The sequence below is a fragment of the Schistocerca nitens genome, chromosome 9 (genome assembly GCF_023898315.1).
Source record: "Schistocerca nitens isolate TAMUIC-IGC-003100 chromosome 9, iqSchNite1.1, whole genome shotgun sequence".
NCBI classification, from domain to species: Eukaryota; Metazoa; Arthropoda; class Insecta; order Orthoptera; family Acrididae; genus Schistocerca; species Schistocerca nitens.
The window spans coordinates 327942682-327959073 of record NC_064622.1 but is presented as its reverse complement, the minus strand read 5'-3'; the positions used below and the strand labels follow the sequence as shown (position 1 = coordinate 327959073).

The 16392-nt window shown below is 35.6% G+C and overlaps 1 protein-coding gene across 2 annotated transcripts in view; it reads right to left on the bottom strand.

The window, feature by feature from the left end:
• LOC126203809 (anoctamin-5-like) overlaps positions 1 to 16392 on the bottom strand; it is a 288957-nt gene that overhangs the window by 246000 nt on the left and 26565 nt on the right. For both annotated transcript variants that reach the window (XM_049938177.1, XM_049938176.1), the window contains exons 2-3: positions 13472 to 13627; positions 11506 to 11607 (exon numbers count right to left, since the gene is read on the bottom strand). In XM_049938177.1, coding sequence (XP_049794134.1) covers positions 11506 to 11607; positions 13472 to 13621 — 252 coding nt within the window. In that variant the 5' untranslated portion in view covers positions 13622 to 13627. The remainder of the gene's footprint in view (positions 1 to 11505; positions 11608 to 13471; positions 13628 to 16392) is intronic.

The window sequence follows — 16392 nt, the reverse complement described above, 5'->3', positions numbered from 1 at the left end:
CACTTTGTGAAACAAGGTTTTTTCCTCAATAACATAATTTTGCCCCCACTCTGAGATCCAGGGCTGCTGCGCATACATGAATCTGCCAGCTTGGACGCGCCAGTAAAATTTTTCCCAGTAGCACCTAGCTGCTTTTTTTTTTTGCTGCGACTGCTTACACAGCCAACAGCCACGTTTCTGTAGCCAGAAGTGGAAGAAGATACTACTCAACCACGCATGTGCACGATCCTACTCGTAGCTGCTAAATCAAATCTAATGTTAACAGTTGTGACATCATGCTCATCAAAGGCAATTTGTTGTTACGAAGCATTGCATAGTCTTCCTAAAACCTTTGACACATTTTGCTGTTGGTTTTACGCTTGTTGGGAGAACAGAAGAGGCTCTCTCCTGGAACTGCAGAGAATGCAGTAGGAACATTTTGATTGGGGAACAGGAAAGAAACTGTTGGAGGAAGCAAGGAAGGAACTCATAAGGATCAAGGGAGAGAGGGGGAGGAGGAAGGTTGGGAACTGGTGGCTGGTAGAAAGATAGGAAGAAAGAGAACACGATATGACAGTTTTATCATCAACACCAGATAGAACGAGGAGTACCAGGCCACCAGGATCTTCAAGCCAAATGCAGGGCTAAGTCATGTGATAGCAATTATGAAAGACAGATTAATGAATTACCAGAATAAATACAATCTTTTAAGCGAATCACAGTTTGGTTTCCGAAATGGCAAAAATATGGAGTCAGCCATAGTAGAATTCACAAAAGTTGTACTTGATGCTCTTGATAAAGAGTCAAGGCATATTTTTGGATCTTTCCAGTCGACCAAGATTCTATTAAATAAATTAGAAGCATTAGGAATTAGAGGGGTAGCTAATGACTGGTTTCAATCATACCTAGCAGATAGGGTACAAAGAGTAGAGATAACACATACTTCAAATAGACATAAACATTTAGTAAAACACTTATCGGAACCAAAATACATTAATGTAGGGGTTCTGCAAGGTAGCACATTAGGACTAATACTGTTCCTGATATACATCAATGACTTTCCCCATAGTGTTACTCATGGTGAAAATATTCTCTTCGCTGATGACAGCAATATTATAGTCACTGAGAAAACAAGAGAGCTCCTTGCCAAGAAAGCAAATGAAACTCTCAAGGAAGTTTATGATTGGTCAATAAGCAATAAAGTGACATTGACGATATAGAAAACTAATGCCATGAATTTCTGTTTGAAGAGGAAAAATGACAATCTTAAATTAAATATAGATGGCACCTCTATAGACTGTGTAACAAATGCAAAATTTCTTGGAATGAATATTGATACTCAGTTGAAGTGGTGTGAACACACAAAGGTACTTGCAAACAGAATGTCATCAGCATGTTATACACTTAGAATCCTATCATCAGTGTGTAACATGCAGTGTCTTTTAGTTACATATTATTCATATGTACACTCAATTCTTAGCCAAGGCATTCTTTTTTGGGGAAGCAAATACACAAAATATTAACACAATTTTCAAACTCCAGAAAAGAGCCATAAGAATAATAACCAAAAATACTAGTCAAGCTCATTGTAAAGATCTGTTCAAAACACTGGGGATTTTAACTCCTCCATATAAATACATTTACCAGTCAGTTATATACTTCAAAAATAACATTGGTAATTACCGTACAAACAGCAACAAGTGATAGACTCAACTTACATTTACCAAGAAGAAATAAACATAAAACTCAAAACAGCATTTTCTACCAAGTAATAAAACTGTACAATAAATTACCAAAAGAGATTAAAGAAATTGCAAAAATACACTTATTTAAAAAGGCAGTAATAAAGTACCTATTATGCAGTACATTTTATACATTGAAGGATTACTTAGATGAAACAGAGGAGAGGTTGGATAAAAAAATATAATAATAATAATAATAATAATAATAATAATTGTTATTATTATTATTATTATTATTATTATTATAAAACAACCAAAATTCCACATAACACCTTCACTTTATATTTTTTCCCTTCTTTTTTTCCTTTCTAGGAATACTTATCCCCAAGCTATGCATAGCAAAATACTAACACCTCTTCCTCTTTCTGAGCTCAACATCTCCCTCATTATGGAGGGACGCTGACTCAGTTTTTCAGAATAGCAAATGGGAAGTTGCGGTACAGAAAATGGTCCAGAGATCACCAGTGTAAGATTGTGTGTGTGTGTGTGTGTGTGTGTGTGTGTGTGTGTGTGTGTGTTTGTGTGTGTGTACCGCAAACTGGGGTGAATAGGGACTCAGGTGTGAGTAGGGACAGCAGTCCAGGAAAAAGTTTTATGTGTTACTAATGCAACTAAAATAATTTGTCTGTAGTGAGATCTGATGTCCAAAACACCTTATGAGTTTGTTTCTCTGAAATACTTGGTTATCATCATCTCTGACTTATTTCAGAAGTTGGCAGCCTTGTTCAAACTCATCATCTGTTTGTGTTGTTTTTGTTTTGGCAGTAAAACTTCAGCTGTACGTGCTACATACTTTTGAGGAATCTTTTCAAAAGTTTCCAGGTAGATATTATCACTATACACAAGAGACATGCTCAGAGATTTGTGATACAATCATGTTTTTGTAGAAATTGTAATATATTTTCTCTTATGCTATAACCTTTTTTAACTTTCAGGGGTGAATAGGGACAGCATGGTTAGGAAATATCAGCATGATCCTAGAGGTCATCGCCACAAACATGTTACACAAGAGGACCTGGAAAGGTTTATAGAAGCCATTAGAAAAGGGACGTCACTCCAGAAAGCTTCAGAAAATTTTAAAATTGCAAAACCTGCATTGCAAATGTACAGCAAAATGTCTAAGCAGGAAATTGAAAACAGAAATAAGAATGGAGGACAAACAGCTCTTGGTGTGCTAACTGAAGTGAAGATTGTGGAAAGTGTTGTTATCTGTGGAAGATGGGGATATCCACTAAGCATGTTTGGCGTACGATGTTTTGTGAACTACTATTTTGACAGAGAAGGAAGAATAATAAAGCAATTTAAAAACAATCTTCCAGGTCCAGATTGGGCACAATCTTTCATCAAGAGACACAATGTTATTTCTCCATGAATATGTCAAAATATATCTGAAAGCAGGGCTAAAGTTACCTCACAGGATATTGTTTGTTATTTTGAAGAGTTGAAAATAGCTCTTAATGGTGTTCCCCCAGAGCAAATATTCAATTATGATGAGACAAACCTGGCAGATGACCCCGGAAGGAAAAAACTTCTGTACAAAAGAGGCTGCAAATATCCTGACAGGGTTATGAATCAAACAAAATCCAATGTAAGCGTGATGTTTGCTGCTACAGGCGATGACACACTATTGATGTCTTATGTGATATACAAAGCTAAAAACCTATACGATCTGTGGAGTGGAAGTGGTCTTGCTGGGGCAAGGTTTAACAGAAGTAAATCAGGCTGGATGGACAGCAGCTGTTTCTTAGATTGGTTGAAGTCTATAGTGATACCTTATTTTCGTTGTTTTGAGGGAAGAAAAGTCATTATTGGTGGCAACTTGAGCTCTCATCTGTCTCCAGCTGTCATTGATTTGTGCGAAAAACAGGACTCAACTCATCTTGCACAACCTCTAGATGTCGCAATGTTTAGGCCATTGAAACAGGCTTGGCAAAAGGTTCTGGAGAATTGGAAAAGCAGAACTAGCAACAAATATTTAGGAATTGATAAGAAGTACTTTCCTCGACTTTTGAAAGAAACCGTTGACATGCTATCACCAACCATAGAAAGAAACATTTGTTCAGGTTTCAAGGAGATTGGTATTTATCCTTTCAATGAAGAGTAAGTTGTTGGAATGTTGCCATCTGAAGAAAATGGAGAAGGCAGCACTGGCACTGTTAATGACAGCCTGGTAGAATTCTTACAGCATCAAAGGTGGCCTGATGATAATTTGCCAAAACCAGGTAGAAAATGGAAACTGAATGTACCACCTGGCAGGAGTGTTCATGCACATGAGTTGTTGAATTCAGTGAATGAATCAGAAGAAGATAGTGATGGTGATAACAGTGATCACAGTTATGAAGAGAGAGAAGATACGATACCTACTCAGAAACCAGAAGAACTGTCTACTGATAGGGTGTTACACGTTGGGGATGGGGATTGGGTGAAAGTGAAATTTGAGAGCGTAAAGGGGGCTCCAACAATTTTAATTGGTAGAATTACCAAAGTTGTGCTTGAAGGAAAAACATATGTGGCATCATTTTTGAGACAAAACTCCAAAGACAATAGTGTTATGTTTTCCCAGTCGTAGAAGATGTATCTGAATTCGATTCTATTGAAGTTATTCTAGTCATGAAAGAACTGTTAATAAGATGAGGCAGACATATGTTTAACTAATGTTATAATATTCTAAAGTATTAAAGGTTAATTTGTATTTTTAAAAACCATTTTTGTGTCCCTTTTGACCCCTGATGCCTGTTGCAATAGGGTTCTCTGAGTTATATTTACCACTGTCCCTACTGACTCCTACCAAGGGGTAAATAGGGACACTTTATAATTGCCAATTACTACAAATTATATTAAGCAATACCAAATATACCTAGTTTCAAGGTTGAATGACTATGCCATCTTCCACTTTAATGATTAAAAACTCATATTCAGATTGTCTTTCTGGATTTATTATTTAAAAACCTGAAAGTCTGTCCCTATTCACCCCAGTGAAGTGTTATGAAACAATGTGTTCATAGTGTGTGCAGTGACTGATAGTGAGATATGAGTGAACAGTGTGGCATTACATTATTAAATAAGTTATTTGTAAAAAAAGTATTGTATACTAGGAGTAAATCTAATGACTGTCTCTAACTAGAAGCCTGTAAATATATGTATATAGGAATTAGCTTATTTTAAATTGGTCTAAACTTGTAAATGCTTTAACATGTCCTATATCCTTGTAAAAAGAGATCAATAGATGAATAAAGCTACTACTACTACTACTACTACTAACCCCAGGTGCAGAACCGGTGTGTCTAGCATGCAGACAAATTGGTGCAGGCCCTTAACTGGCCTGTTTCCAATCAACAAATGGCCATCACAGGCACCAAGGCAGAACCTGCTTTCATCAGAAAACACAACAAATCTCCATCCTGCCCCAATGAGCTCCCACTTGACACCACTGAATGTGATGATTTGGAGTCAGTGGATTGCATGCTACAGGTTGTCTGGCTCAAAGCTGCCCTTGAAGTAACCAATTTGTAAGAGTTCATTGTATCACTGTGGTGCCAACTGCCGCCTGAATTATTGCTGCAGGTGGATTATGATGTGCTAGAGCCATATGCTGAACACGTAAATGCTGGAATGTGTATTTTTTTGTTTCTGACCAAGAAACCAAATATCAATTTTTGTAGATCTAACATCAAAATTGCCATTACAGCTTCATGTTTCCAAAATACCTTACACACCCATTTTAAAAAAAATCCCTTCTTAAATGAACGTGTACAGAGAACGGCAGCATGAATTATCACAGGTTTGTTTGATCTGTGGAAGAGTGTTACAGTGATGCTGAAGAAACTGAACTGCCTGTTTCCTGAAGATAGACACAAACTATTCTGAGAAAGTTTACTAAGAAAATTTCAAGAATCGGCTGTAAGTGATGACATTAGGAATACACTACAACCCCCTACATGTTTCTCACATAAGGATCAAGAGTAAAATGTTAGACTAATTACTACTGGTCGTCAACTGGCCTCCTAATCAACACTCAGCAATCACTGGCATTGAGGCAGAATCAGCTTTCACCAGAAAACACAACAGACCTCCATCCTGTGTTCCAATGAGCTCTTGCTTCACACCACTGAAGTTGCAGACGGTGGTAGTTCGGGGGCAGTAGAAAGCACGCTACAGGGGTTTGGCTCCAAGCTGTTGTTGAAGTATCTGATTTGTAACAGTTTGTTGTGTCACTGTGGTGCCAACTGCTGCTCAGATTGTTGCTGCAGATGCAGTATGATGTGCCAGAGCCATATGCTGAACACAATGGTCATCCCTCTGTGTAGTGCCATGTGGTCATCTGGAGCAATCATGTACAGTGGCTAGTTCCTGCCAAGGCATTCTGCAGTACTACAGAAGGAACATCCAGCTTCTCATAGTCCAGTTACATGACCTCATTCAAACTCAGTGAGGTGCTGATAGTGGCATCTTTGTCATCTTGAAGGCATTCTTGACTAACAGCTCACAATGTCCAGTCTCAAAAGTAACTAATGCTCATGAGCATTATGGCATGTATTTAAAGCAAACCTACATCCTCACAGTGACAATCTTATGTGGTTGGCACAAATTCTAAATAGACATCATCTTTTGGATATAGAAACAAGCCAACCAACTTTGTTTATGTTGCACAACTCCTTCTTAGTGTTTTATTTTATTTTATTTTTTTCTGTCAGTGTATCATTGACATAGATATTAAAAAGTATCATAGACAAACTGCATCCTTGTGGTAATCCTACATTTTTTGTTACTTAAACATTATCATTCCTTGCAATGGCAATTTTAATCTCTTGGAGTTCTCATAGTAAGTGATGTGGAATGCTCCTCCTTTCTAGTATTGTCCACAACTTTCTCCAATCTACTCTATCGAAAGATTTCCCATAATTAATAACAATCAAATGTATTTCCTTATTAAATAATAATTGTTTTCCAATTATTTATCTGATGACAAATGTTTTACCTGAACAGGAACTACCTTTCCTCCTAAACTATTTTGTCCCTGCAACAAGATATTATGTAAAATACTGTGAGTTTTTGTGTTATTGTCCTCAAAAATATTTTACATGCTAATTTTCACTTTTCCTAGCACCTTTCTTACACATAAGTTTTATTATGGCTAGCCATTTGGGATTTCTTTTATTATCCTGCATTCCCCCAGAGAGAAGCAACCTAGATTTCGTAAGAGGAAGCACATACTTGATGAATTTGGTGCTTATGTTGTTACTTCCTTGAGTCTAACTGGTTTTCATATTTTGTAGCATATCTTCCAATTCTGTCATTTATATTTTGTTTACTCTTAACTCTCCCATGTGTATGAGGGTATCTTACTTCTCCATTTTTCATTTATGAAGACTAACAATCATGCTGAGGCTCTAATTTCTTGTGACAAGCCATTGTATATGATGGAATATCCTCCTAGGTATATGAATCCTTTCACTTTCTTTTTCGCCTCTGTTATCAAAGCATTATCTTTCTTCTTTCATTTGGTATTCTTAGATCTTCAGTATTATTTGTTATATGCTTTACATTCCACATCAAAATGTTATGAACACAGTTTACAGCAAAACCATTGTCCTTCCATTTCTGGTTGTCGTTGTTGTTAGCAGTGCTGTTAATCCCAGGCTTTATTGTGATGGTTCCCAGTGGGTAAAATGTTCCCCAGCAAGTAAAATGTTCCACAACACTTTTCAGTCTACCAAGATGACAATACTCAGTCACTAGAACACAATTTTTTTCCTCTCTTTGCTTTCAAAATCTGATTAAATAGGCAGAGCACCCCACAAAATATGTTAATATTAGACAGGGCTCATTTCTATGACCCAGATTTCAAGTAGAATATTGATATGTGTCTGATAGTTAGGGAGCATTCAGTTATTCTACTTAATTTATGTTTAGGAAGTACAAAAAAAATTATGTTTAGAACATTATATCAATATTTCACATTTCTGCAATAGTTAGAAGAATAGAAGAAATAAAATTAATGTATATGTGTTGGAATTTTTGTAATTATATGCACACACATTACACCAATTTATTAACAAAGTTATAGATAAAATTTATAATGTATTATTCTACAAATATTTAGTTAACTGTCAATTGCTTTCAGTCAGTGAATCAGCACACATTGCTGTGGCAAGAGAGCCACACAGTCATTGCCACTTTGCCCCTAGGTGACACTGGTATAATGGAGTGAGAGGATTTAGGGCTGTACAATAGACAGTTTCAAGCATGCATACCATGTGAATTTTTGTTAACAAATATTTTGTGTGTGGACTTTCCTCCAAGTTGACTAAGAGCAGGAAAAAAATCAGCAATGGTTCCAATGTGACAAGTCTGAGCATTCCCTCATGAGCATGACTTGTTAAATGCCTCTCAGTCTGGTTTTCACAAAGGATTCTCCACACAAAAAGCAATACATGATTTCACAAATAAAGTGCAAGCAGAGCTGAACAAGAAAAATTATCCTGTTTGAATATTTTGTAAGCTCATCAATGCCTTTGATTGTGTGGATCACAAAATTCTATTTGGCAAACTAATATATTATGGCATTATGCGCGGATGGAAATCTCGGAAAGTGGTAACATAACAGGGTGCTGCACCACTCTTGTTTCTACCTTATATAAATGATCTGGTAATGACTTTAAATGGCATTTTGAAAATTTTAGTGTTTGTTGGTGGCATAAGCATACCAATCAAAGCCCCAAACTTCACCCTAGCAAACACAGCTCTGATGATAGCTGAACAGATCTTCAAGAGATTCACAGTTAACAGAGTAAATCTTAATTGCACAAACACTCATATTTTGTAGTTTCAAACCCACAATAATGATCTTTCATCACCAGAGGTAAACATTAATGGCCATACACTCAATGAAGTATAGAGTATGAAATTTACTGATGTCTAGCTGGATGCCAGTTAAAATGGAGTCAACACACACCTAAATGAATCACAAAGCTCAGTTCAGAAAAATCTCTCACTGATGTGACCTGAAGACAAGAGAGTTGCCTCATTTTCACTTCTGTTGTCTTATACAATTATTTTCTGGGTCAGCTCACCTAAAGTAAATAAAGTATTTGTTCAGCAGAAATAAGCAGTAAGGATACTAGGTAAAGAAGATAACTTTAGATATTTCAGAAGCCTTCCTAGAGACCTCAGAATTCTCACACTCACTTTTCAGAACATTTGTTCCTTAATGGTCTTTATTACTGATAATAGGATTCAGTTTCAAGTGTCAGTGATATACACTGTCACAACACAATACAGAAAAATAATTTTCATGTAGACTGTGCCTGTTTGTCCAGGGTTCAGAATGAAGTTATATACTGTGGCAGTAAAATACTCAGTAACTTCCCATCAAGCACACAGCAAGGAAACAGGAATATCTACCAACTCAAAAGAAAATTACAAACATACCTTAATAGCCAGTCATTCTACAAATTATCTGACTGTCTATACCCAAGGACTGAAAGGTTCTGTTAACATGGTAAGGAGCAATGCTTATTATAAAAACGTATGACAAGAAATAATGCATTATAAAAAGTTCTCAGTAATTACAGATGCAAAAAAATATTTTCCTTAAAAATACCACTGTAAGCAAGAAAATATCAATCTACTGATGGCTAATAAACAGCAGCTGTAATGTAAAACCAAAGTGGCAGCAGCTGTTTTCAAAGTAGCAGTTTTCTTACTACAGTAAGACCACGATAATCTGGCACACATAAGAAATTCTCTCATATATTTATCTTTGCACTGTTTGCAGAACAGAAACATTGGAAATGTCTGGCACAGTGCCTCAGCAGTAACAACTGTCTGTATCACTGAGCAATTATATGGTCAGTGGCCTAAACCGGTTAAAGTAGCAGAGATAGAATGCAATATAAATAATGACAAGTCCATAAATGATAACTGTGAAATTGTACCAGTGATAAATTTTGCATCCACTAATGAACTGAGTGCATTTTCAGCTGAAGAAGTGGGCAAATTGATTGATAATGACGGATATTTAGCTGTAGACAAGAGCTGCTGGTGATGTGATATTAAAAAGTATTTTCAAACTACAGGATACATCAGAAACAGGGAATGATGAAGAACAAATGCCTACAACTCAAATGTCTTGGGCTGAGGATCCACAAGCCTTAAATATCTTTGTGCAATTCGCTGAGAGTAGTCAACAATACAGTGCTTTTGAAGTTACAAATCTGCACCTCATACAAAATAATTTTTTGTCGGAAACGAGCGCAATACAAGAAATAAGTTGTACTCCTGTGACATCCAGAGGTCTAAGAAGGAAATTTCAGCTAAACTGTCAGTGCTAGAAACCAGTCCCATAAATTCCATGCCCCTGACAATATCAAATATTCATGCTATTCCTAAAGATTGTGATTCCAAATAAACTGCACAAAATTCTTGGTAACAATTTTTATTAATTAGCTCATCCTTGATCTTTCCATATCACAGAATTTATTTTATTTCATAACTGGTGCAAAAAAAAAAGTTTTATGTATATTGAACTTTTCTAAAATTTTGAACCTTAAACTGATTTAATAGAGCAATACAGTATTCGACTTTTTAAAAAGTTTAGTTTTTATGGAAAAGTAATATGTACTCTTAACTTTTTGTATTGTATTCCCTCTTGCTGCATTTAGCAATATAGTGCTGTTGTACATGAAAATTATAGAATTGCTTATATGCCTATTTTATAGCTGATTTTTAAAAACGACCTTAATAATCCAGCATATTTGATAATCTGGCAATGACAGACCCTGATCATGCCAGATTATCAAGTTCCTAACTTATTTTGTGACTAAAATAGTCTAGATTGTTTGATATTTTATTTATGTTGCTTCAGCTACTGCCATCATCAGATCTGTAGTTAAGCTACTGCCATCATCAGATCTATAATTAAGATTAAAGGAACGTAAGAATAAGAGGGGATCACTATACATTATCAGACTGTAACACATGAAAACATAAAAGGTAAAAACTTTCCAACAATAATCAGTGTTAATCATAAAACTTATGCCCAAGTGGGGCATCAACTGTCAATTTTTACTGACTGATTAAAACCAAACATTGTTTCTACAAGTTCTAAGTATTGATCAGGAAAATTCTAAAAATTTTAAACTTTTAAGTTTTCATCCTTTGTATCCTGATAATGCACAACAAACATCTCTTATTTTTATGTCCCTTTAATCTCAGTTACAGACCTAATGATTGCAGTGGCCAAAACAATGATATAAATAAAAGCACTATATTACAAGATCTGAATAGTTTTATGCATGACATATCCATGATGTTCTCAGACTCATTCACAAAATTTATTTCCTTTATTAATAAGCTTCTTTACTAATTTATTGGATTAAATTTAGATGGCATAATTGTGAATAACATTAAGCACTACATTGATAGTTTATTGTTAATACAATTTCTATGATGTATCTGTTTTATGTTATTGTATAACTTATTTATTCCACATCCCTGAATGTTCTCCTTCATAATGGAATTTGTGAAACATAATGAATCAATAAATTAATTAATTAATCTTAAAGCATGATGTGATTTTTACACCTATATGTGAGGATATTTATTCTTAAACATTGATCTATATAGCTCAACATTTATTCTTCAACATTAGTCTTGAAGAATAATGAATAACCTCCATTTGAAAAATACACAGATGCTTACACACTTAGGGAACAAAGTGAAGTTTTTCATCATCATGAAAAGATTTTTAACTTGTTTCTCACATATGTAAGGTATTACTTACAAGTAATGCTGGCTTCTTTATCCCACTTGACTCAGAATATCTTTCAAGCACTGCATCAGGTGTGTGTACTTTGGTAAACACCAAGCCATTTTCTTCTGCGATCTGCAATATTAATAAAAATTGAAGGTAACAAACATTTTCTCTGATAAATGAACAGGGTTATAGATTTACATACTATTTAGTGAGAAAATATTCATCTGCTCTGGTCAGATAATGATTGGCCACAGAAATATATAGTATAAATTTTACATGCACTGGAGTTAGAAACTCCAGTTAGCAACATTTACGTGATTAAAACACATTTCTTGTGTTAAGGGTCAGGAGTAACTGACAAAGCCTTAAACAAATTACAGGTTTTTCACATGAGTCAATTTCTCAATAGGAATAGAAGATAAAATGCAAGACAACCAAATTGATAGAGCTGTCAGAACACACTACTGTTGATCTTTGGGTGCCATGCAAGACTGTGTGGTCATTATCATCAATGAACAATTAAATAAAATGAAACTACAAATAAATTCAATTCAAAATTATTACAGTGATTTAGAATAATAATAATAATAATAGGAATAAACACAAATTATATAAAATACAGTAAAAGATATTGTGGAAGCCTCCCTAACTGAAAATGTTTTATGATTGTTTAGTTAGAATTAGTGTTTTGAAAAGAATAAATTGCTAGTCTCTTGAACTCAGATGTGGGAACTCAGAAAAAGATTTAGAAAACATCTGATATATTTTGAGAAAAGCTAAAATTCTATCAAAACAATATTTGGTCATTTCGGGACACTTTACTCTGATTGATCCTCTCACTGGAGAAAAGAAAGGAAGAAAAATTAGAATTTAACGTCCACTTGACATCAAGGCCTTTAGAGATACAGCACCAGTTTGAAATGTTTCTCAGACAGGGAAGGAAATCAGCCATTTCCTGTAAAAAGAAGCATCACAGCATTTGCTTTGGGAATGATTTAGGAAAATGATGGAAGACCTAAATCGGGATGCCCAGATTTAGATTTGAACCATCATCTCCCAAATTGAAGTCATAACCACTGCACTATCATGCCCAGTTTCACTGATGAAGGAAGCACTAATCATGTCTTTCCCAGACTCTTCAAGCATCAATTGCCAAGTGCAATCTCAGCATATAGTTACATGAGTTTGCGCAAGACTGAATGCACCAATAGTTGAGATTGAGACATGGTCTGCCACCTACTGCTGGTTGTTGGCCCCTGTGCCAGGGGATAAGGATGGGGAGATGCATCTGCTGTTCAGGTGTATATATCGGATGTCTGCACAATCTCGACATCTCACCAGGTGATGAGAAGAAGATGGTATTAAATGATGCTTATAATGATTTCTCAAAGAGTGACTAATTTTTTTTCTGATGACATTATATTGATTATTTCTTAGCATTCCTAATGCTGTTTGTGTTCCATTATGATTAGCAATGTATTTTCTCCAAATAATCCAACTGATACAATAAAGCACATACAAATAGCTCATAACAAGCTCCATAGGGATCCACCTTCATGAGTTTAACACAGATTGAAATATAGAAGGGAGACATAAGAACAGTTATTTTAACAGTGTAGTCTGTTTTAGGTTCAAAAATGGCTCTGAGCACTATGGGACTCAACTGCTGAGGTTATTAGTCCCCTAGAACTTAGAACTAGTTAAACCTAACTAACCTAAGGACATCACAAACATCCATGCCCGAGGCAGGATTCGAACCTGCGACCGTAGCGGTCTTGCGGTTCCAGACTGCAGCGCCTTTAACCGCACGGCCACTTCGGCCGGCCTGTTTTAGGTTTGTGTAGAGCAATACAGTTTTCAGTTATGATTGTCACTGATCTCTCAATTTCTCTGTTACCACTCATGTATTACTTAAAATACCATAAAATAACCAAGGACACACTTGTTATAAAGACAAGAAATTTATGAATTTACTCTAGCACAGAATACAAACCTCATCTTCTAATTGTAATCCATGCTTTATTAAGTTTTCTTCATATTTCTGTCGATAAATAAGAGGTTTTCTTGAATTCTCATCATTTTTGTACACAAGAACCATGTCAATCAAACGGATGCCATCATTGAAAGCTGGTGCTGTTTCCATTTCTTCCTATTGGTAAGAAAGAGAAATATTCAGAAAACATTAAGTAAAAAGATAATTTGTGAAGTAATGTTCTATAAAAATAAACTAAAATTATAAATATTCATATACAGCAAATTTTATTTAAAAAGCTTTTATAGGTATTGCACCAGTCACTGATGCACATATTTATACAACCTTTTCTGACAGTCACAACAACAGTAATCAGTAAAAGTAAGTTATTTCATACTGTTAGCCATGAGTGTCACACTATAAGCTTTCCATAATAGCTTGGCATTAAGTACAAGTGCAGGAAATTAAAATCACAGAAAAATAAGTGATTTTCATTAATTAATCTATTCAAATCTGATGATGAATTAAACAGAAGCTAGAAAGCAATTTATTGTGGCAGGGGTAGTTAATGTCATGCAAAAAAGCACTACAAAAGTCCATTGTCTACAAGAAGCAGCTGCTTTGCAATCAGTGAAAAGCCAAAATTTCTCAGCCTAGCAGTGAAAGAGCTTAAGAAGAAATACACCACTAAAATAGTAAGGAATCTTTGTTAAGCTGTAAGTCCTCATCCAATTGAAAACTAATTACATGTGGTTCCCACGAGGTTCCATCTAAGGGGACTTATCTTTTTACATATATGTTAATGAACTTTCATCAGTATCACTAGGAGATGGAAACTTTATTCCATCTGCATTGACACATACATTGTGATAAGTAGTGAATCAAGCATAATTTTAGAAAGTATATTACAGTTCTGGGTAGCTAATAAAGCCAAAGGACAGTTTTCAGAATGCAAATGTACTGTTATGAATTATTTGTGGAGTAGATTTAGAATTTCATGCAGAATCCTGCTGAAACAGTTGGGTAAAATAATTATTGTTTTTCACTATTCGTATTACTTCATCTTTTCAGAGAAAAACGCAGCTGTCAGATTTACGGAACACATCTACATCTATACTCTGCAAACCACTGTGAAAAATATGAAAGAGGGTATGTCCTATTGTACCAGTTACTAGGATTTCTTCTTGAGCCATTCACATATGGGGTGCAGGAAGTGTGGTTGTTTCTATGCCTCTGTGCATGCTATAATTATGCTAATCTTATGCTCATGATCAGTATGTGAGCAATATGTCTGAGTTTGTAGTATTTCCCTAGAGTCATCATTTAATGCTGGTTCTTGAAACTTTGTAAGTAGACTTTCTTGGCACATTCTACATCTATCTTCAAGAGTCTGCCAGTTCAGTATCTTCATCATCACTGTAACACTCTCCCATGGGTCAAACATGTGACAATTCATTCTGCTCTCCTCTGTGTATGATCAATATCCCCCATTAGTCCTATCTGGTATGGGTTCCACACACTTGAGCAGTATTCTAGAATGGGTCACACAAGTGATTTGTCAATAATCTTCTTTGTAGACTGATTGCACTTCCCCAGTATTCTGCCAACAAACCAAAGTTTACCACTGACTTTACCCATGTCTGACCCTATGTGATCATTCCATCTCATTTCTTTACAAAGTGTTACACCTAGGTATTTGTATGAGTTGACCAATTTCAGCAGTGACTCATTGATATTATAACCATAGGATACTATGTTTTTTCATTTTGTGAAGTGCAAAGTTTTATATTTTTTAACATTTAAAGCAAGTAGCCAATATTTTTTCCACTTTGAAATCTTATCAAGATCTGACTGATTATTTTTGTAGCTCCTTTCTGACAGTACTTCATTATAGATAACTGTATCATCTGCAAAAAAGTCTGAGATTACTATTGTCTGCAAGGTCATTAACATACAACATGAAAAGCAACAGTAACAACACACATCCTTGGAGCACATCTGACATCCTTGGGGCACATCTGAAGTTACTTTCTACACTGATGGTGACTCTCCATCCAGTATAATATGTTGCACCCTCCCTACAAAAAGTCCTCAATCCAGTCACAAATTTCACTTGATGCCCCATATCATTGTACTGTTGGCAGTAAGCATAGGTGTGATAATGAGTCAAATGCTTTTCAGAAATCAAGAGATACTGCATCTACCTGACTGCCTTGATACACAGCTTGGAGTATGTCATGTGAAAAAAGTGAGAGCTGGGTTTCACACGTTTTTGAAATCCATGTTGGTTTGCATGGAGGAGGTCATTCTGTTCAGCATGCCTCATTACAATAGAGCTCACAGTCTGTTCTAAGATTCTACAGCAAATCAATGTCAAGGATATTAAGTGGTAGTTTAGTAGATCACTTCTACTCCATTTCTTGTTGACAAGTGTGACATGTGGTTTTTTTTTCCTGAGAATTAGGCACATTTTTTTGTTCCAAGGATCTACAACAGATTATAGTTATTAGAGGGGCTAATGCAGCCACAGTATAGAATCTGACAGGGATGCCATTAGTGACTGGAGCTTTGTTCAACTTTAACTATTTCAGCAGTTTCTCAACACCACTGACACTAATAATTATTCCACTCATAATTTTAGTGGTACAAGTTCATTGAATCCTTACCAAGATAAAGATTATTCTAACAAGGATTAAAAGGCGCCCATGGTACAGATACACACATTTCTTTTGCTGCCATAAAAGTGCAGTTTAAAAGAAGCCTACCAACTGCACTGGTGACCAAGTTCCAGTAATTTCACTGGGGAACCAACTGATTTATATATTGTCTCTGTATACAAAAGGCAATGTCCCAACCAACTGATTCACTCACTGACCCATCATCACCCAGCCCAAACTTTTAAGGATGTTGTTGTTTTTGTTGTGGTCTTCTGTCCAAAAACT